The sequence below is a fragment of the Lagopus muta genome, chromosome 6 (assembly GCF_023343835.1).
Source record: "Lagopus muta isolate bLagMut1 chromosome 6, bLagMut1 primary, whole genome shotgun sequence".
Lineage (NCBI taxonomy): Eukaryota > Metazoa > Chordata > Aves > Galliformes > Phasianidae > Lagopus > Lagopus muta.
The window spans coordinates 4,353,277-4,374,143 of NC_064438.1; the positions used below are offsets into that span (position 1 = coordinate 4,353,277).

Genomic DNA, 20,867 nt, shown 5'->3' on the forward strand with positions numbered 1-20,867 from the left:
ATTCAGTTCACTCATCTCTACCCAGCTCATTGTACCATGACTCCAGATCATCTCCCTCTACTGAAAGTGGTCAGTTCTGCAGAAAGCATAAACCCCTTAGGCTCATTTCTTCATTGCCAAAAAAAAAAAAAAAAAAAAAAAAAAAACACACAACTACATCACTTACACAAAACTAAAACATGAGCCATACTGAAAGAACAAACATAAATAAGAAGTTAAGCAGGTGTCAGTATTGAAGCCACAGAGGAAACCTTGCTCAGCCCTGCAGGAACACGTTACAGCACCAACCTCAATGGCAGGATCACACACTGCTTTCCAGAGGGGCCCTGCCTCAGTCACTGCACAAAGCAAAGAACAAACAGCAAGTAACACCTGTTAACAAATAAGGATGTTGGCTTATTTTTATTGTTCAAGGCACACCTTGAAGAGTAAATCCACTGTATTTAAATCCTCCTCCGAAGACAGAGCAGAACATGACCAAGTTAATTATTCTAGCGCAGTATCTGAGACAGCAATTAATTAATTCTTTTCACACCACTGCTGTTAGAGAAAAGGGTATTAGTACCTCAGCTTTACAGGTGAACAACCTAAGCAGAGAAAATTAAGGCTCCAAGTCACTAATTAAATACACACAATCCAAGTTTTATCCTCCAAAAACATTTGTTAAAAGTTAGCACAAAGCACAGACACCCAGTGCTGCCAAATCTGAGCTTCCAGTGCTTTTTCCCCAAATTTGCTGTCCTTACTGCAAGCAAACCTTCACCCAAACCCTACCCACCCAATGCAAGACTGCAGCACTTAAGTTTTTCCCTCAGTTCCAGCTACTCACCTCTTCCTCCAGGCCGCATCTCTGGTGACCGTCCTCCTTATCCCAGTGCCCACATCCCTTGCCCTCAGCACCCTCACACCACTCATCACTGCTTTCCTCCCAGCCACCACCAATTCCCTCATTGGCCTCAAGCTCCTTGCCACAGCTGTTTCTCTTCTCTACCCTCCAACTACCTCCCTGTGAGTTCCAGTTTCCTTGCCCTGCCTGTCACTGTTAATCTCATCCAACTGCTACTCACCACCCATTTCCCAGCATCAATCTGTATCATTCCCTGCCTCTCGGCAGAGCTCCTTTATCCCAGCTGAATTACTGGCTCTTTACATACCCCTGCATTTCCAGCTTTACTTCCCTCCTTTTCAAGCTTTCAGAGAAGTCTGGGAAAGAAGGGTGAAAAGCATGAGAGCAACTACAATCTCAAAGAGACCAAGTACCTGCTCACCATCCTGCTGACAGACATGAGCTGGAGAAGCCGCACTTTCTTTCATCACCCTCAGACAGGGTGACCAAGGAGCAACAGGCCCCCAGATGCTCAAACACACTGCTTGGTTTTTCCCCATAGAACTGCCATGGATCCAGGTAGTAACCCATGAAAGCACATCAGTGAATTTAGCCACTCAAGCTTTCTGGCATCTTCGCTCTTAACAGCATTTGACAGAGCAGCTTTCACCCCACCAGCATCCCTCACACAGCCAAGCCCAGGTGCCGGCCCAGTCCCCAGCCAACAGAGCCAGCAGCCCCAAAGTTCTGAGTAAATCCTAAAATGTGCTCTGGTGTTAGCCATAGCATCATTACAGTTGGAAATTACCTCAGAGATCCCCAAGTTCAACCCCAATCCACCCTCACCAACCACATCCCCATAGTTCTGAAACATCCCCAGGGATGGTGACCCCCCAATCCTGTCATGGCTCTATGTTTTTTTTTGTTTTTGGGTTTCAGTATTCCACATCAAAACATCATGTAGTGTATGGTGTATTAAAGTGTCACTGCCCCACGCTGGGCGCCAAAAATCTGTCACGGAGTTGACCAGATCAATCTATGTCCATGACAGGGGCAACAGGCCTCTGCCCTCCCCCCCTGTTCCTTCCCATTTTTGTGGGACTGGGGTTGGGGGGGAGGGCAGAGGCCTGTCGCCCCTGTCACGAACATAGATTGATCTGGTCAACTCCATGACAGACCCCCAGGCAGGCTGTGCCAGCACCTCACTGCTCTTTCTGAGAATAAATTCCTAATATCCAACCTGAGGAGATCTCAGTGAAAAGAGCAGAAATGGTCGATACTGGAAACACTACCGCATGCTCAGGGCAGCAGGCCTGCACCTCAGCCTGCACAATGCTTTCACTCACACAAACGATTTGTATTTCACCACTGCTCATTTCTCTCACACTGCAACTCTCATACTGCAACTCTGCACTTGGGTAAAACAGGAAAAAAAAGAGGGTAAAAATGCAAAACCCACTTCTGAACACAGATCCATGCCAGGTGCTGAGGTGCTGGCAGCAGAGATGCTATGAGGAGAATCTCTGTGAGCAGACGTGGCAAATGTCCCTGCAGAGCACTCTTGGCACCTCAGGAAAACATGTAGGAAAAAAAAGGCGCAAAAACAACAGCTAGGGGGGGGCTAAGCAGGCACCCAGCTGCCAGCCAAGGCCAGTGAAGAGCTGTACCCAACAATAAATAAAAGCAACTCAATAAAGGCCCCTCTTCCAAAGCACAAGTGGGAGGCAGGAGGGAAAGACCTCTGCACCACTGGTGTCCCAAACCTCTCCCACATGACAACAGTGAAAGAAGTGCTCTGCTCCTCAGAGCTGAAGGAGGAGCCGGGCTGAAGTGCCCATGGCGTGCCCTCCCCTGCTTTGCTTTCTGCCAGGTAAAAATGACATTGCTTGCACCTCCTGTTTGCTATGAACATCCCAGGAGAGATAGCATGAAGCAATGGCCCTGGATGATTACCTTGTATTAAGAGCAAGCAACACATTCAGCTCCAAAACTCAACTTCAAAGGGGTCTGGAAACACCTTCACTCTCTGAGAGAGAAATTAGCAAGTCAAGAAGGGAGCTGTCTAGAAATTGGGATCCGTAACATCCTGAGAGAAAATAGCTACAGGGAGGAACGCGCTGCTTCTGGAAGCTCCCAGGAGCATACTGAGAGGCACCTCTGCCCTGCAGCCCTGCTCTCCCTTCCACCTGAAGCAGGATGACCCTCTCATTGCAGGAACTCAACAAGATTTCCTCACAAAACAGTGCTCTATGCTCGAAGACACCCGTTGTTCTTTCTCCTTTCCTGTCAGAGGAAAATACAGCTGTATAGAAAAAGAAGCCAGAAGTAACCAATACAAAGCAGGAAGGAGCACGGCTGAACTCTGTGCCGCAGGAGCCACAGGCCAGGTGTTTCCCTTACAAATTCAGTGCTTGTTTAATACAAGTAAAAGAAATAGCAAAGCAAAAAAGGACTTCATAGAGGTGGACCTTTAACAGTATGTGGCGGTGGTCAAAACTACTCCGAGCTACAGACAGCACATAGAGTGAAAAGACAGTTCCTAATTTAAAGACCAAGTTTAAAAATACTGCCAGATTGGTAGGAAGGAGAAAAACAAAACCTTAATCAACTCCTTGTGGGAACTGCTTTGTAAGTAATGACTTTAAGCCTCTATCAAAGAGGTTCAAGGGAGGTGTTGAGGGAAGAAGAATTAGAAAGAAATGAGTGTAGCTGACAGGTTGTAAAAGGAATAAAATTTTCCTTCCACAATGAGAACTGAGTGCTGAACAAAAGTCACTGATTAAGGTAATCGCATAATGTAACAGGCTAAAGATTGGGCTCACTCTGCCCAAAAAAGCTCTGGAAAAAGCTGACCAGCTAAGTGCCTCCTCAGGCTTTATGTATAACTAAAGCCTTTCTCTGCTTCTGAACCTTCAGGTTGAGGTTTCCCCCCTGAGGGAGGCAAAGCAAGCCCTGCTTCTCTGCTATCTGAAGTATAGGATGGGACTGAGCTCCATTAAGCAGGATATTCACTGCTCAGTGCTTCTTAACATACTAGAACGTATACCATAATCCTGTTATAGTAACTCCAGTGTCATTTCCTCTTGTTGCCAAGATAGTATTCACAAAGGTGTTTCATGCAATCTTTGTAAGACATTGTTGTAATGCATTAAGGGGGTGATCAGTACTTCCAATACATTTCTTTGGGTTAGATTTCCCACCCACTCCCCTAAACTGATTCCCTGAATTCTTCAAACTCATGGCTGGAGGCAAAAAGATGTGCAGTTGGACACCAGGACCACAGGATCCCATTCCCCAAGAGCACTCTAGTCATGAGTTTCCCCTCACCTTCTTTTAAACTTTTCTGTTAGAATAAGCAGACTGGATGCGACAATTATTCCCCCCTACTCTTTCAATTATTAATGACAAATAAGACACCACAATTTTAGGGATAACATGCTGTTTGCACAATTGCAACTGTGAGTTAGAAACTAAATTTCATCATCTAATTTGTGCTGTCAGCACCTACACCACTTTTCTGATTCCCTCATCCCCATTTCATAGAGAACGGGACTGAAACGTCCAAGTAACGGAACTTATCAATGAAAAAAAAATATCAAGCTGAAATAATCAAAGAAAAAATCCCAATAGGACCACTCAGATGACTGCACTTAATTGCAGGTTTCTATGCTTTTCTGAATTAGAAACAGATTTGCTTGTCCAAAAGCAACCCACATCTCTCAATTGCCACTTTGGTTCTGTCATGCTGTCACACAGTTTGCAATGGAGTTAAATTTAATTCTTTGCCTGTAAAACTGTTTTGCATGGCAATCCGAATTTCAGCTCTTACTATCAGTATTATAAAATCAGAATACTGCACTGGCTACAATTGAGGTAGCTTTGGACTTCAGGGGAAAAGTCATTCTACATTTCCTCTGTGATACATCAAATCCTGAGGTCAATCTCCAGAAGTTTTGTAACAAACAGTACTTCTATAAGAGAGCTAATGCCACCGATCAAAAAGTCAAATTAAAGATAGTCATTTATCTTCCTACTGTGCACTTGCTCCTTTTATCTTTCTGCCTCTAAATACAACTGAGCATCCAAAACTCATAAAGCTTCCAGCACCAATGAGCTTAATTCACACAGGAAGAACCTTGCTAGGGAAAACGATTCACGTTTTCACTACAGCGCTATGCAATCTGGTCTGGGGCAAAGTTACCATTTCTCTACCTCACTGATTTAGACTTGCAGGGATGCACAATGTAACACTCCCAGTTTGAACAGCTCTAGCAAAGTCCTATCAGGAAAAACATCTTACAAGACAGAAAATGTTCCCTGGGGAGCATTTGTCTAAGCTCAGAGCCCTATTACATTGCTGCAGGGACACAGCCAAAGTGGGGGTGAGGAGCAGGCAGAACTGCCCTGTGAAAACCACATGCCAGACAACAAACTCACAAAATCACTTTCTCTTTCTCTGAACTAGGAGACTCTGAGCAGTGAAAGCACAGAAGTGGTCTCCTAATGAGGTGCCCTTATCAGCCATCCGCCCGCCAGGTGTGGGGGGAGCCCGTCTGCCTGCTGCTCCACACGCTGACAGGAGAGCAGCAAGGCACAGCACATACCAGCTACTAACATCTGGTAAGAGCTGATCAGAGCAAAGCTCTGCTGAAAGAGAGCAGCAAATCCAGCAGGATACAGACATTTTTCAAGTAAGCACTGACTTTCAATCTTTTCTCTCCCCCAGGACTGTCACGTTGGCTGGATTTCTGGGAAATTCTGTGGGGAAAGAAAGTACAACTTCTTCCAACCTATGCTTAGCAGTTGCCCATACATCCCTGTGGGCTCTGTACTAGTCTTAGGGTATGGCAAGATAAAAATTGAAATTAAGTACCTTCCGGTTCCAGCCAAAGGACCTGGCACACAGCCTAACTGTAGCTGTAAAGTAAGTCACCTCCATTACTAAATAAGACTTCATACAGCTGCTGACATTTAACAAATAACAGACAGGAACAAGAAGGGAAGCAGCCAGCAGGCAGCCACAGACTTCCATCCTATCCAACAGCAGCAGCAAAAGAGCTCTCACAGATCTCTCTCAGGAAGGAGCAATATTCCAAAGGTCTTGAGTCTTTTCCTAGCTCAAGGGCTGATGAGCTCACCTGAAGACAGTAACTTCCTATGCCATCTTCCAAGAACTTTCATACTATAAACAATATCCAAGAACAAGACTATTCCTGTGTGCATTGAAAAGATTTTATTTTTTTTTTTTTGCTGGAGGAATTAGAAAAAGCTTTTCTTAGCTAATTACGGACTCTGAATTGTATATTCACTTCATATCATGAACTCTTGTTCACGTGAGCGGACATTAAAAAACAGATGTTCACAGAAGCATTGAGCTTTACAGGCAGTACTTTTTTTTTTTTAAGTCAGTCTTCTCTAAAGTTTGTAAGTTGCAGGTGCAGCCTTTCAAGGCAAACAGGACTGAATAGACATAAGATTTACACCATTCAGTCTCAGTGTCCCCCCCCCTGCCCCAAAAAAAAAAAACAACCCACATCTCAGTCATCTTCCCTACAGCTACAGCTCCAAGTCTGTAACATCTCACTATGAGAGCTCATCAGCACAGGTGCTGTTAGCTGCACAGAATGGCAGTTGGAAATAATCAAGTAATTTAAGTTTGTCAGGCCACTGCTGCAGTCTTTGGAGGAATCCCTGTACTGCAGCATTGGTTTTTGTGTTACAGATGAAGTCAAGCATATCAAATGAAAAACTACTGGTAACTTTAAGTGATTAAATTAACACCCATCTTCTGGGCACTGATCTGGCAAACAGTGAAAATTCACTACTCAGCATAGAAGATTGGAAATATGATTAACAAGATCTGAGATGGTCTCCAGAAGTGTCTGCTTTGCCACTTAACCTTGACCAGGCAAAAAACAGAGGGATTCTCCATAACAGATGCTCCTACCCACATCTTAATGTTTGTTAATCTCTAGTGACATAAGTGTCCCTCTTATGAGACTTTCTCTCTTAATCTGGGCTTCTGGAAAAGCTTCCCAATACATCCTGCATTTCACTCCATTAAAAATAAAAATGTTTCTCAAGCATTATCTTAGAATATTGGATGAAAAATCACCTTTCAAAGTGACGGGTACTTAGTTCTGACAGTTAAACACAATACAGTTTGATCTTCTCACTTTGGTGGTTCTCAGTTAATGAAAGGCTACACATTACTAACCAGTGTCAAGACATTATCTGCCTTCTCCTGTCTACACAGCTTCAGCTCTGTGCGTCTCTTTCATGTGTACAATGACAGAGAGAAAGTACCCAAGAATACAACAGTCTATACCTTGGAACCATTTTGACACGCTTAATTGGAAAAAAAAAATACTGGGGAGTGTCATAAATCTACCAGAAAAAAAAACTTCTCTAGAGGCTGCTAACCTTGGTGACCTGGCAGCACACAAAAATCAAGAACCAACCAAAACCTTACGTATTTGAGCAAAAGAAAGTGACAAGTGAGACCACTATTACAGGGATTCGGGCATTAAAGCTCTTGTGAGCTCACACAGAATTGGGGAAAGAGAGTCAAGAACACGTGTCTTACCTTGAAATAAAAATGCTTTGCTGGCATTGTGCAGTCCTGGCACTTGTGTTACCCCAATGGTTGTATTCATGAGATCCAGTTCTGTGATGATATCAATTTGTAAGTCAGGATCCATTCCAAATCCTACAGCTGGGATGAGGGAGACAGAGTTAGATCAATTTTTATTTCAAATCAGATAATGAAAAGCATGGAGAAGAATACCTAGTGTAGGCATTTCCATTATCTTTACACACACATCCCATATACAGTAATTACTTAGAAGACACAGTAATTCTGTTGCAAGAAAAAAAAATATTCTTTTCCAAATCTTTCAATTAAACTATTTCATTTTCACAGCTTTTATTATACACAACTTGAAACATCACAAAACTGATACATTAACCCGGCATCTTTTTGAGGCTGAAAGCAATAAATAAAAGCATGAGCACCTACGCAAAAGGATGAAAGAGATGTGCAGCATACAGCTATTGGCTACAGAATTTCCAGGGAGACACAAGGGCTGGAAACTCCTCTCACACTTCACACGGAACTGAGACCAACAGACCAGCCTAAATATGATCTATTTTCCCAACTGCACAAAATGACCCTGGAGGAAATATGGTACCAGGATGAAAGATGTCATAATCACAGAGCCCTAGGTGAGTCACAAAGCCAATAAATCTTATGGAGCACATCTTCTGTATTTAAGCTCAGCCAGCCCCCAGAAAGCACGCCAGAGCCTACCGACAAATAAGAAATGCTCATTAACTAAACATTCTGATCTGCAGCAGCATGTCCTGTAGAAGGCTGAATCCAGACCTAGATTTAGAAAGGTTCATGCCCAAGAAAAGGCTGGTCAGCCCTTTAATTGATAGGGGAGTCGATGAAATTGACAGAAAAGATGCACACACAAGTAGCTTGAAGTTAGTGCCTTCAGAAGTTCAGGGCAACTTAATGGTTATGGTACACTGAATTTTTAAACATATCTCCTTTCTCAAGGGATGGCAACAGGCCAGCCTGACCGCAGCATCTTTCTCAATGTAGTAATAAATATAGCACGAGACCTGTGCCTGAGACATAGGTCAAAAACCTCAAGCAGGATCCAAGCACTTTGCTAATGAAAATTTTTGCTAACATCATTAGTAATGGGAACAGGTTCTGAGAATGAAAGCCTGATGCAGCCAAGTCAACGGGAAAGCTCCCACTGACTTCTGTGGGGCAAGGACATTACCTGTGAAACACATCTGGATTGATATCCACTAAGTGGACTCCACATTCAGGTCTAAATTGATTTATTTGGCATTCCAAGACTGTACTTCTGGATCATTTAAGCAGTCTGATTCTTTGAAAGGCTCTAAAAAAATTACTGAGGTGTACAGAATGAACAAGAAGTTACGTATTCTGCTCATAAATCATCTGTTCCACAGTACTTTCTCCTTTATTTGGATGTTAAAATGCCTTCTGATAACAAGCTGTGCTAACACAGAGGATGCTATTGCACAGTAAGCTGAGTAGTAAAACACAGACATTTTTTGTAAAAACAGATAGTTTTAAAAAGGTCTCTATCAACCTTACTCTACAATGAAAACCAAGATGCAGAGGCACTGGCAGAAATGAACCTCCAGAAGTGCCAATATATCAACATGTCCACATACACAGTGCTTTCATGAGGATGTGGGGATAAATACCACTCTGTAGAAAGTTGAAATTGGACAGATGAACGCAGATAATCTTCTCGAAAAGAAAAAAACTTCCCAGGTAGTCAGCAACATCATCAAGTTTCAGTGCTACCTGTGTCATCACCCATCCCAGATGCTCAGGCACTGCAGGGCTACAACCGATGCTGAGCATATGAGCAGACCAAAAACACCTGTGAGAAACCGACAGCAACTCTTCCAGTGCAAGGGCTGCAACCTGAGATCCTCCAGCACAAACACAGATAATGAAATATTATTAGAGAGAGCAGCCTTTCTGGTCAAAAAATGTTAAAGCAAAGGTTGTTTTAGAAGGAGGGGAAAAAAAAATATTTCTTCAAAAGGATTTTATTCAGGAGAAAAGCCACACATTGTAAACTGTGCAAACTAACTTATCAGACAATCTCACCTCCCCTACCAAGAGGGGAGTATGCTCTTCCTAATTGGAAAGATGTTAGATGTGTCTGGAGCACCGAGAGCCTACTGCTATGAGGGCAGACAGAGTAGAGACTAAAACTTGCTCAACAGAAAGGACAGACCACATCCAGTAAGACAAATCCTGACCCCGTTAAAGGCAATGAATGCTCCACCACTGACATCAAGAGGGTGAGGACAGAAACCACATCCAGCACGTATAGACACTCCCATAAATCACCGAAGCTCCGCTGCTCTGTTAAGGCTATTTATTCCAGCCTGGATACCTGGGGCTCAACAAGTACCAATCAACTGCAGCTCCATAGATTTCAATTTATGCCAGGGGGGGATCCTGTGTGACAACTTCAGTGTGCCCCCTCCCAGCTTTTCAAGTGCTTTCAAGAAAGATGATGATTTCCAATGTCACAGCATCTATTTAGCAAAAGACTAACGTTACATTAAATACATTGTCATTTTTAGTCATTTTCCTGTGCTGGCTCTCCAGCCTACAGCAAGCACTCAGAAGCCTTGTTAAATAATTAATAAACAACAAATCAGCAGCTTCAGTATCATAACTAAGTCTCCTTTTCCCCTGTGGTCTCTCATGCTCTATCAAAAGGATTCCACAAGCATACCAACTGCATCTAGCATGTTCTGCTGCCTCCCTTCAGCAGAAAGAAGGCTGGAAACACTGCTTCTTTTGGAAGTCAAAATTAACCATCAACCCATAAGTCCTTACTGGAGAGCTGTGCAAAGCTTAGGCTTCATCCTGACCAACGGTGCTTTCAATTCCTATTTAAAGTAATTGGGCCATTTCCCTCACATCAGTGGCTTACACAAGCAAAACTCCAGCTAATTCACTCAGGAGGCAGGCACAGAAATCATCTCAGGACTTGGTGGATTTGGCCCAACGCAAATTGAAGGCACTAGAGTAGATTAAAGGATTAAGCCATATAATTATGAGTGATGTCACCAGGAAATCCCTAAAAGAAATTAATTCCACCTCACAGCTCCGACAGCTCATACTCTTTGCTTGCCCCTTTATCACCAGCACTCAAGCCCTGGCAATCACACCACGCTCCAGCTAGCTAACGCGCTCCGTATGATGCGTGCAACACACTCAGAATTTCCTCCACCCCGCTGTGTGCGGGCTGCCTGGGGACGGAGAAACTTTCAAAGCACAGCCGACACAGCCCAGCCGTGCCCACAGCCATGTGCAATCATTCAGGTGGTAAGTGGAATCTCCACCTGAGGCACTTCGCACGGCCCTCCCGCAGCTCCACCAGTAATTGTTGCACACAAAGAACTTTCCGAGCAGCTTCGCAATCCCGAGCAGGAGAGTTCGGGCTCCTATTTACCACCTCAAGCGCCTGGGTGCGCTGCTGGGGGGAACGCTGCTAGGAAAGGGCGATCGGCACGCTCTCCCAACTATTCCACGTACGCCGCCTCTCAAAACCAACGAACGTCAATGGGAAAACACTAAGAACAATTTTAAAACAGCGCTTCTGCCAATCGCACCGGGAAATCTCCCTGAGAACACCTACGGACACCAGCGAGGAAACGTCCCCCGGGCGAGCAAGGGTGCGCTCGGGATAAAAGGGAGAACAAAGCCGCCGCCGGGAACAGACTCCGGCAGCGCTCCTCGGGGAAACGGCACCGCGGCCCCACGGGCTGCACCGCGACCGGCACCGGGCACGGCGCCGCCGGATCAGCCCTCCCCGCTGCTCCCGGCTCGCAGCCCCGCGGGGCGCAGCCGCCGCCCCGAAACTTTCCCTCGCCCACACCAACGCCCTCGGAGCCGCTGCTCCCCGCCGCAGCTCCCAGAGCCGAGGCTCGGCTCACGGCCCCCCGCAAAGTTTCCACCCGCCGGGCTCCTGCCGCGCTCCCCCGGGAGACGGCCCCGCATCCCCGTCCCGTCCCTCACCTGCCCCGGCGGCGGCCGCACACGCCCAGAGGAGCGGGAACAGACCCATCGGCGCGGCGCGGGCGGCGCCCGCCTGCCTCCCTCCCTGCCGGCAGCTGCTGCGAAGCGGAGCCGAGCCGAACGCAGCCTCCGACGCGCGGAGCGGCTCCGGCAGCGGCGGCGGCTCCGCCCGCTGCCCAGGCACGGCCCCGACGCCCCCGCGGCGGGGGCTCCCCGCCCGCCCCCCGCCGTGACGCGCGGGCCCCCCCGGGCCTCGCCAGCGCCGCCGCCCGGCCACCGGGTGGGAGCGGCCCCGAGCGCGGACCCCGGCCGCCGCCCCCTGGCTAGTCAGAACGATGAGCCCCCTGCGCCGCCCCGTAGGCCGCGGGAACGCCGGAGCGTAGCGCGGAGATCCGTGCCCTGCTGCGGGCTTCCCGGTGTCCTTGCTCGAGTCGCTTAACCGCCCTCTCCTCCACGTCCGTCAAGCGTGAAAAGGAGAAAGCACTTCAGCATACTTGCAAGTCATCGGAGATGCTGCTCCAATGGCTGCTCTAAAGAATCGCTTCACCTACTTTTTTTCTCTCCAGCCACGATTTCAACTCAGTCGTATAGAGAAAATTGGTTCTACCTCACAATTTCCCCCCATCCCCTTGGGCACCTGATTTAAAGTTGGGTTAGAGATGATAGGCTGGAGCTCCCATAAGGCTATCCCAGCTGGTCCTGCTTCGTTACAGTTCCAATCAAGCCCCAGCTGGTGGAAAGGTTGGGGGGCTCCTCTTTGCCTTTTCACCTCACCACGCTGTGGTTAGGCTCTGCTTAACACAAAGCTAGGCCAGTTCCCACACAAAAAAAAATATTAAAGTGTACATTTGGAGAAAGCTAGGATGACACAAACAACAAAATAAAAAACTAGATTGGACGTAAGGAAGAAGTATTTTACAGTGAGGGTGGTGATGCACTCGCAAAGGTTGCCCAGAGACTTAGTGGAAACCCCATCCCTGGACACATGTGAGGTCAGGTTGGATGGGGCTCTGCACGCTTGATGAAGCTGTGGGTGTCCCTGCTCACTGCAGGGGAGTAGGACCAGGTGGCCTTGGAAGGGTCCATTCCAACTCAAATGATTCTAGGAAAGAGGAACATAAAAATAAATAAAATAGAAGCTATTCCCTTTTTAGGGGGCAGTTGTGATTGTGCACATTTACAACAGCGTGATCAGAAGGCATGGCTGCCTAATCGTTAATTTAGTAAGATCACTGGAAACAGCTGTTCCTGGCTGCTAGCTCCAGGAAACCCCGGGGTGCTCATCCCAGAAGCATTTCAGCCATTTGCCTCCAGTTTCAGTAAACAGCCTTCACTCAAATGTAGCTTGCTTTTGTTCAGTGTGTCATGTTATCAGCACTACTGCTAGCCCTCGGGCATGGAGAGGTGTATTGTACACACATATGTGTACATGTCATGTAGCCATAGCAACAAGAAAACAAAGCAATGGCACATCCTCAGGTGAAGGCACACCTTTGTATCCCATCTCAGTACTCTGATGTAAGAGATTTCTTTCTAGGAAATACAGCTATGCGTCCAATTCATGACAGCTTAGTTACATTTGTGCTTATGAAATAACAAAATCAGGGTTTATCTACACACAAAATCAAATCTAATACAACTGAAGTTTCACTATGGCTTTCACTTCTAAGCAGAACTGGTGCAGAGCATTTAGTGGTTATGCAGTTTAAACTGGTATTACAAAGATTTGTAAGAAACGTAATTAGCTTTAGCCTGAATCTGGATTAGCTGATATTTAAAAAATCACCATGAACACAAGAAAAAAAATGCCCTGGCATATTCTCACCTCTGTTGCGAACAGAAGATCGTAGAATCACAAAGGCTGAAGGAGATTTCTAAGATCCCCAAGTCCAATCCCAACCCACGCCACCATGCCCACTGACCACATTTCTCAGTGCCACATTTCCACACCCCTTAAACACCCCCAGGGACGGTGACTCCACCACTTCCCTTCTCACCATCCCTGGCTTGTTATTCTGTTGGACAGAGCCCACAGGCAGCACAGCAAATAGCCTGCCACGTGGGCAGAAGCTCTCTGCACAGAGCAGGTTCCATGACATGGGTCCTCCCCAACCCCTGTGCCCAATGATCATGACCTGACTAAGCACTAGTTATTTTGCATGCACTTATATTGGAGAAGAGTAGAAAGGAAGGACAAAAAAAACCAAAAACAACAACAAAAAAAACTAAATAGCTTTCTCCCCACCAACACTGTCCCCATACCTACTCAAATGGCAACAAATTATAGTTAAAAAAAAAAGAAAAATCTGATATTCTGGTATGATCTAGTTAGAAATATAAATAGCCACAAGGCATGACATTCAAATAAGACTTAGAGCTGTGTTCATGAACATTCGTAGCAATTTAAAAAAATCTGATGGCACTTTAGCAAGTATGAAGTGTTATTCCTGGCAAGCTAGCTGGATTTCAGGTCAGATCATACTCCTGTGAAAGACTGTTTTTGCACGGCAAGTTGGACACTGAATGCTTCTTATTTTGACCTAAATTATGGTGACGTTGCTAGCTGTGTGGTGTTAAGCTGCTAGTTCTCCCAGCCACAAAGCTCGCGGCATTCTGTTATTTGATGGAGAGTTCCTGACTACGCCTGGCCTCTCTCAGATGGCAGCAATGCTGTTTGCAGCTCTCGGACAGCAGACAATTAGAAGTGCTAAGTATTGCTCACAGTGCTGCCAAGCATACGCTGGGTTGCCAGTGGATGTGCAGACACTGGGGAGACAGCAGTGCTCACACCTGGAGAAACACCTCCTACTTCACGGAGTAGGAAATATTCCCGTTTCATTTGTGGTAAGGCTCAATCCCCCAGAAGCCTGCTTGCTGAGCTGCTTGGCTGTTCATACAGGCAAAGTTTACTTTGCAGGCAGTAGAGGGCAACAAAGTACAGCACCAAAATACTAAGTGGATTTACGGAGGATGCTGCTACACCCACCTGTCCTACCCACCCATACGCAGCTCATCACAACTCCTTAATGTCAGTCCAACAGGTTCAGAGTACCCACGTTAAGCTGTATAATCACATCAGCAGCTTCCAAATCTTCCAGCACAAGGCCTGACAAAGAGAAATCCTTCATCTACATCAGTGCTCAGCTGTGCTGCTTTTTTAATTCCTAAGTGCGTGGTTAGATCATATCTAAACTAAGTTTTGAAACTGACCTATCCTGCAGAGAAGGACTTGGGGGTCCTAGTGGACGAGAAGCTGGCCATGAGCCAGAGGTGTGCGCTTGCAGCCCAGAAGGCCAACTGTGCTCTGGGCTGCATTAAAAAGGGGGTGGCCAGGGAGGTGATCGTCTCCCTCTGCTCAGCTTGGCCCCATCTGCAGTGCTGCGTCCAGGCCTGGGGCCCCCAGCACAGGAAGGACGTGGAGCTCATGGAGTGGGTTCAGAGGAGGGCACTGAGATGATCAGAGGGCTGGAGCAGCTCTGCTGTGAGGTGGGCTTGTTTGGCTTGAGAAGAGAAAGATCGGGGAGACCTCACTGCAGCCGTCCAGTACTTGAAGGGAGCGTATAAACAGGAGGGGGAACGGCTGTTGATGAGGGTGGATGGTGATAGGACAAGGGGGACTTAGGTTAGATGTTAGGAGGAATTTTTTCACCCAGAGGGTGGTGACACACTGGAGCAGGTAGCACAAGAAGGTTGTGGATGCCCCATCCCTGATGCATTCAAGGCCAGGCTGGATGTGGTTCTGGGCAGCCTGGTCTGGTGGTTGGCGACCCTTCATGTAGCAGAGAGGTTGAAACTTGATGATCATTGGGGTCCTTTTCAACCCAGGCCATTCTACGATTCCATGATTAGGCTGATACAAGATGTGCCCTTGGGTCTGCAGTTTTAAGCAGCAGAGCCTAGCGGTGACAGTGAAGGATTACCTCTTCTTCCCAAATCAGTGTGTTATATCATTGACTACTATTGTTCGACTTTGGAAATCTGACCAATTCCCTGTGCCTCAGTTTTTCCTCCTAATGAGGAGACCAATGGCATTCACGTGCCTCTCAGCACTCCTGCAGTGCTCGCTGATAACTGCAGCCCTTTCCAAGATGAAATCTGTCTTACATGCACAAAGAATTCCCGCAGTACTCCATCATTAGGTCGGAGAAAAGTAAGTTTTCAGGTAAAAGAAACAAAAACTTTTCTGGGTGGAACTGACTACCAGAACAGCTGGAGCAGTGCACGTGACTGTTGGGTCACCCTCAGGATGAGGCTTGGAATTGCCATCACATTCTTGGCAGAGCACTCATGTATCATTTGCCACCATATCTGATGCTGTGTTATGATCAGCTATCACACTTCAGCTATTGTATTTTGGGGATGCTTATTAAAAGCTTGTTTCCCAGAAGAGGAATCGGTCAGATTAGTATCATTAATGTTATTAAGTATCATTAGTACAGCAGTACTGCAGCACAGACTGCTTTGTATTGCACTCACCACACTGCAGGAATTCAGCTTTAAACAAAAGGTGTGATAACATCAGGAAATGTGGGCTTAGCCTTCGTTCTTCTCTTGCCTCTGTCCCCTTTCCCCTTCTGTTTGTTTGTACTTCCATCAGATATGAACCTCCCTTGTTTGTAACAATTCAACAATCTTTGGGGTGACTTAATTGATGGGATAAAAAGGATTTAAACAAAGCCAGTTGTTCCTCTGATAAGTAATCAATTATTCTACAAGCTCCCGAGCACGCAAACAGTTACAAACCCAGCCATTTAATTGATTCTTGTTTCTGCAGCTGTGCAATATCTCCCTTTCCCAAGAGGGCTGTTTCCAGTTGCTGCTCAAGGTTTCTAACAATCAAATGGATCAATTCTGCAGATACCTTAAGGCTGTGTGTTAAGTAAGAATGATGTTTGTAGTCCATGTTGGGTAGGGAAAGAGAGCAGAAAAGCAAATATATTCACCAGGAAATGTTAAGTAATTTTGTTTTAAACACTGGACATTTATTTAGAGTCTTTAGAGCCCATACATTATTGAATAATTTTAATTTATCACATCCAAATATAATAGGCAAATATATAATACAATAAATTGCATTTGTAGACATAAATACAAAATTTGAGGTAGGGCCTCAAGAATAATGACTTCTTAAATGAATAACGTACAGCATTATATTATGCCCTGCATGAGATATGTATGATGCAACCTTAGTAACGTAATACATCTTCTCCACGTACAGCTAATGGAAAAAAAAACAATGACCTGGTTAGGGTACATATCTTTATCCATAGGCAGCAGTACCCCATAGAACGCCTGTAAATATATATATATATATTTATATATGACATTACGCAAGTAATTAAGATTTAACCCATCAGCGATGGGTCTGTAGTAAAGTGCCATAGGACACAGGGAGCAAATTCTCAGCTGGTGTAAATTGTCGCAGCTCCAAACAAAGCTGTGACAATTTATACCACCTAAGCATCTACTTTACAAGGTAAGACTACATAATATAAATGACAGATAACATGTTATAGTCAATTTACAATTTCCCTAACAATGGAAGATAGCTATAAGGCAAATGGTTACCTGAAGATGCATTTAGGTATTATGGGCAAATAATAATATTGCAAGCGATAAGGTCCAGCCTGGTTCTCGCCTTATGTTAAACCCAACAGGAAAACCTTCCCTCTTTGGTGATAGGCTGCCTGAAGGCAGAAACCATAAATAACCCGCCCGCTCCCCTCAAGTCATCAACCTGAGTCCCTCTGGAATACCAAGATCTGGCCATTTTACGAGTATCTGATGTGCAAACAGCTCAGCTACCAACTAACAAACACCAGGCACAGCAGAGTTCATGGTGAAACAGTCACGCCTTCTGGGAAGCCTCTTGCCAAAAGCTCTGCAGCCTGCAACCCACACTCCATACCAGTCTTTGACTGCAAGAAAAAGTGGAGTCGCAGAAGAAGAAAACAACAGGAAATCAAGCTCTGTCATAAATAAGCAATTGCTTTTGTCACAGGCAGCAAGAAATCATATTATCCATATAACTCTACATATATTCAAAAAAGATCAAAAGGTATCAAAATAAATGAGTATTTTGAGTTTCATGGTAAGGGATTGCCACAGCGCATTGGAAACAATGACCTTCAGTGCCAAGGCGGACATCAAAGCAGAGCAGATCCTAATAAAACAAGATACTTTGACCCAATTGAACGTCATGTAAAGACAATTCAAGCCTCTCAATTAAAGGTCATTTTGTTAAACCCTTTTCTTGGGAACAAGGTGCTGCCATGTCTAGTTGAAATACAAGTTTGAACATTGCATATTAAAAACACTAGTAGGAAGACCCCAAGGAATTTGAAGATGGCAAACGTTTGCATTGTGATCTCTAACGCATACAACAGTGCATTTCGGCTCATTCAGAAGTTCAATTTCATTTCAAAGAAAATATGTGCAACAAAACTAACTCTCATCAAATTTGAACATCTTTACTCACGAGACAGATAGATCTGTTAGTAAGCACATCACATTTTTACTAATATGGCTTTTTCCCCTTTTTTTTTTTTTTTTTTTTAATCTTTAAAGATTTTTACCGGTACTTAATTAGTTACTAAATTTCTTTTTAGAAAATTATTAAAGTACATGCAAACTTTTCTAGAACATACTAAGCTAAGTGCATTCCCAAACTGCAAGGTTACTTCTCATTTAAAGAGGACACTGCTGGTTAATTTTATCTCAACATTCAGATTTGGACAGTGAAATACTTCTTTTTAGAAGCCTGGCATGAAGAACTTCTGCTTTTAATATTTAGTGAACATTTCATATCTTTGGCGACTTCTGTAGTGTTTTCTCCACCTCTCCAAGTGTTTTTGCATGTCTAGTATTGAAGGTCAAAGCCAAAGACAAAAATCAACCAGAAGAACATCGCTCTGTATAATCTGTCTTCAGTTTCAAAGTCAGGTCTAATCCTGTGATAAGGATTTAACAAGCACAGGAACAGCATAAATGAAAATAGTGCAGATAAACTGCAGGATTCACATGCATTTCATTTTGGCAATCCAGGCCAAGGGACAGATATCATCACCTAGCAGTATTCCTTCAAATGATATCTCTTCTATTCTTAACGTAGACAGCAGCCAACTTCCTCATACTGAGACAATTTTGTTGCAAACAGTAAATTATGGTTCCAGTGCACATCCTGAGACAAAGATAAGATTGTGAAAGGATTCAGAACCATTACATGATTTGACTGTGGTTTGTTTTTTTCTTTGGGAGGAACAAGCCTATAGATCTATTGTTTTTATCACAACAGTAAGAAAAGCAAACTGCACTGGACTCCAAAAATCAAGCCAGGAAGCTAGATACTATCAGTAAAGGGAGGCCTAGAGCTTTTTATCCTGACCAAAATGCCTAAGTCTCACTGACTTAGGTTCCTTTCTTCACCCAGAAATGCTCTCAGCCTCAAGCAGATGTAGGGGCCAAAGTTCCATTGCATCAGCATGGCTTCTCATACCGCCTCTGCCAGGAAAATAAAAGCCATAAGAATAGAAACCCCCTTAAGAAATAGCGGGCAAAGCTGAAAAGTAGGGGCACAGCATTAAGGCAGAGAAGCTGCAGTGGGGTCCCATCCTGCTGCCCCATGAGATGGGCACTGGCAGAGCAGAGATTCAGGGGCCAGCACAGATTGTAGCTAAATCCATCCTCAGAGACAGCCCTGATGGCATTTTCTTGTCCTGCATGAGGATTAAAGGTCTCCAGCAGTGCTTACAATTGGCAACACTAATTGCCCCGTGAAAGAGGAAGTTCAGCAAAATGCTTTATATATTTCATATACATATATATATATATACACACAGAGAGAAAACAAGTTAACACGTACAAGTGTTACGTCAAGGTTTAGGTTTTGCCTTGTTTTCTTCTACAGGAATGGAATGACACGACACATCTACTGATCTACAGACAGACAGTAACTGAGGATTTACCTGAGACCCTGTAATATGAAGACAGACAGAAAAAAGAGCTGGAGAGAAACAGCCCCCTGAAAGGAAAGAACATTTACTGGCTACTACAAGAGTGTGGTTGGGAGGGAAAAACAAGCTAAACTACTCTAAGCTCACCATCTCTACACTGGTCAATAAGATATTTATAGGGACATAAAACATCACTAGTACACACTACATGAACACTGGTCACTCTTAAAAAATATCATTTAAGTATGTATAAGATATAACAAGATCATAAAGGTTATTATGTTTTTGCCAATTAGTGAAGATATATTTTTCTCCCTCATTCTAGTGCATTTACAATAAAATGGGCTAATTTTCTATTCAGTTAAATAAATGTACTCCTAAAAAGCTCTATTTTTTACTTTGCCCAATAAGTAACAGTTATTTAAGTCTAACATTCCTATTGCCACACAGAACTGATGCCTAAAATGTAGTGATTTAGAATGTCCTGTCATTCCCCCCCCCCCCCCCAGCCCTCACATTTTGTACATCTGTTGCTGCATCCTTGAGGATGACTGCAGTGGTTAATTGTTGCTTTTTTTGTCTTCTTTCTATGTCATGAAAACATTCTAAATAGGAGAAGGAAAAAAAAGAAAGAAGAAAGAAAAGAAGAAGAAAAACTATGTAAACTATGTACATTCCAGAGAATACCACTTTGAAGAATTTATGTGCTATATATATAATATATAGACAACTGGGGTTTTGCCATTCCCCATTGGCTGAAAGAGAAGAATACATCTAAAAGTAGTATAAAGAATGAGAATGAAGGGGGACTCACAAGGCTGAACAGCACATCTAACTTCTAATTAATGTCGCTGAGTGATAACCAGACTACACTTACCACTGTAAGAATACAAAGTTAGGCACAAATTATATGATGGCTTCTTGAGGAGATATTGTAAACGAAAGCAGAGAAACAAGGAAACCACGTTCAGAGTACTGAAGAGAGTAAAACCACAATCAGGAGGAACGTGTGTGCAGTTGGCTAGAGCAGCCAGGTTTCAGATGCATGGTGTAACTGAGTTATTTCCAATGGAAATGACAGATAGCAGATTTCAGAAGGAAATGTATGGCAGCACTCTAATTGTAATGCCCATGCACCTCATTCCGGCACTATTTCCAAACCGCCTCTTGACTCAAATACAATTTGCTCCAATCTCAAATGATATTTTCTTTTTTTCCCTAAACTTTGCTTTACTTTCCTAAACAAAAAACATCAAATGGGCACAGATCAGTGTTTCTGCTCTGATCCCATATCTTGCTTACTGGCATTCCGTTTCAGTGGTCTCTGCTTGTTCACTCTCATCCTTCCCTTTGATGACATTGGTAACAGAATTCTAGTCCCACCTTTAGCTGTTACAAAGGATCTTTTGTTTATTCCTACACAGCCCAACAAAACCTGGGGTGTAACCCACTGTGCAACATGGTTTTGTTGTCTCAGTCAAAACATAATACA

General features: G+C 44.4%; 1 protein-coding gene across 3 annotated transcripts in view; it reads right to left on the reverse strand.

Annotated features, from left to right (window-relative positions):
* The window catches only part of NELL1 (neural EGFL like 1), a 293,522-nt gene extending 281,914 nt beyond the window's left edge, over window positions 1-11,608 (reverse strand). For 2 of the 3 annotated variants that reach the window (XM_048949311.1, XM_048949310.1), the window contains exons 1-2: window positions 11,424-11,608; window positions 7,413-7,541 (exon numbers count right to left, since the gene is read on the reverse strand). In XM_048949311.1, coding sequence (XP_048805268.1) covers window positions 7,413-7,541; window positions 11,424-11,472 — 178 coding nt within the window. In that variant the 5' untranslated portion in view covers window positions 11,473-11,608. The remainder of the gene's footprint in view (window positions 1-7,412; window positions 7,542-11,423) is intronic. The other variant, XM_048949309.1, reaches the window with a different exon arrangement.
* Window positions 11,609-20,867: the final 9,259 nt, after the last annotated feature.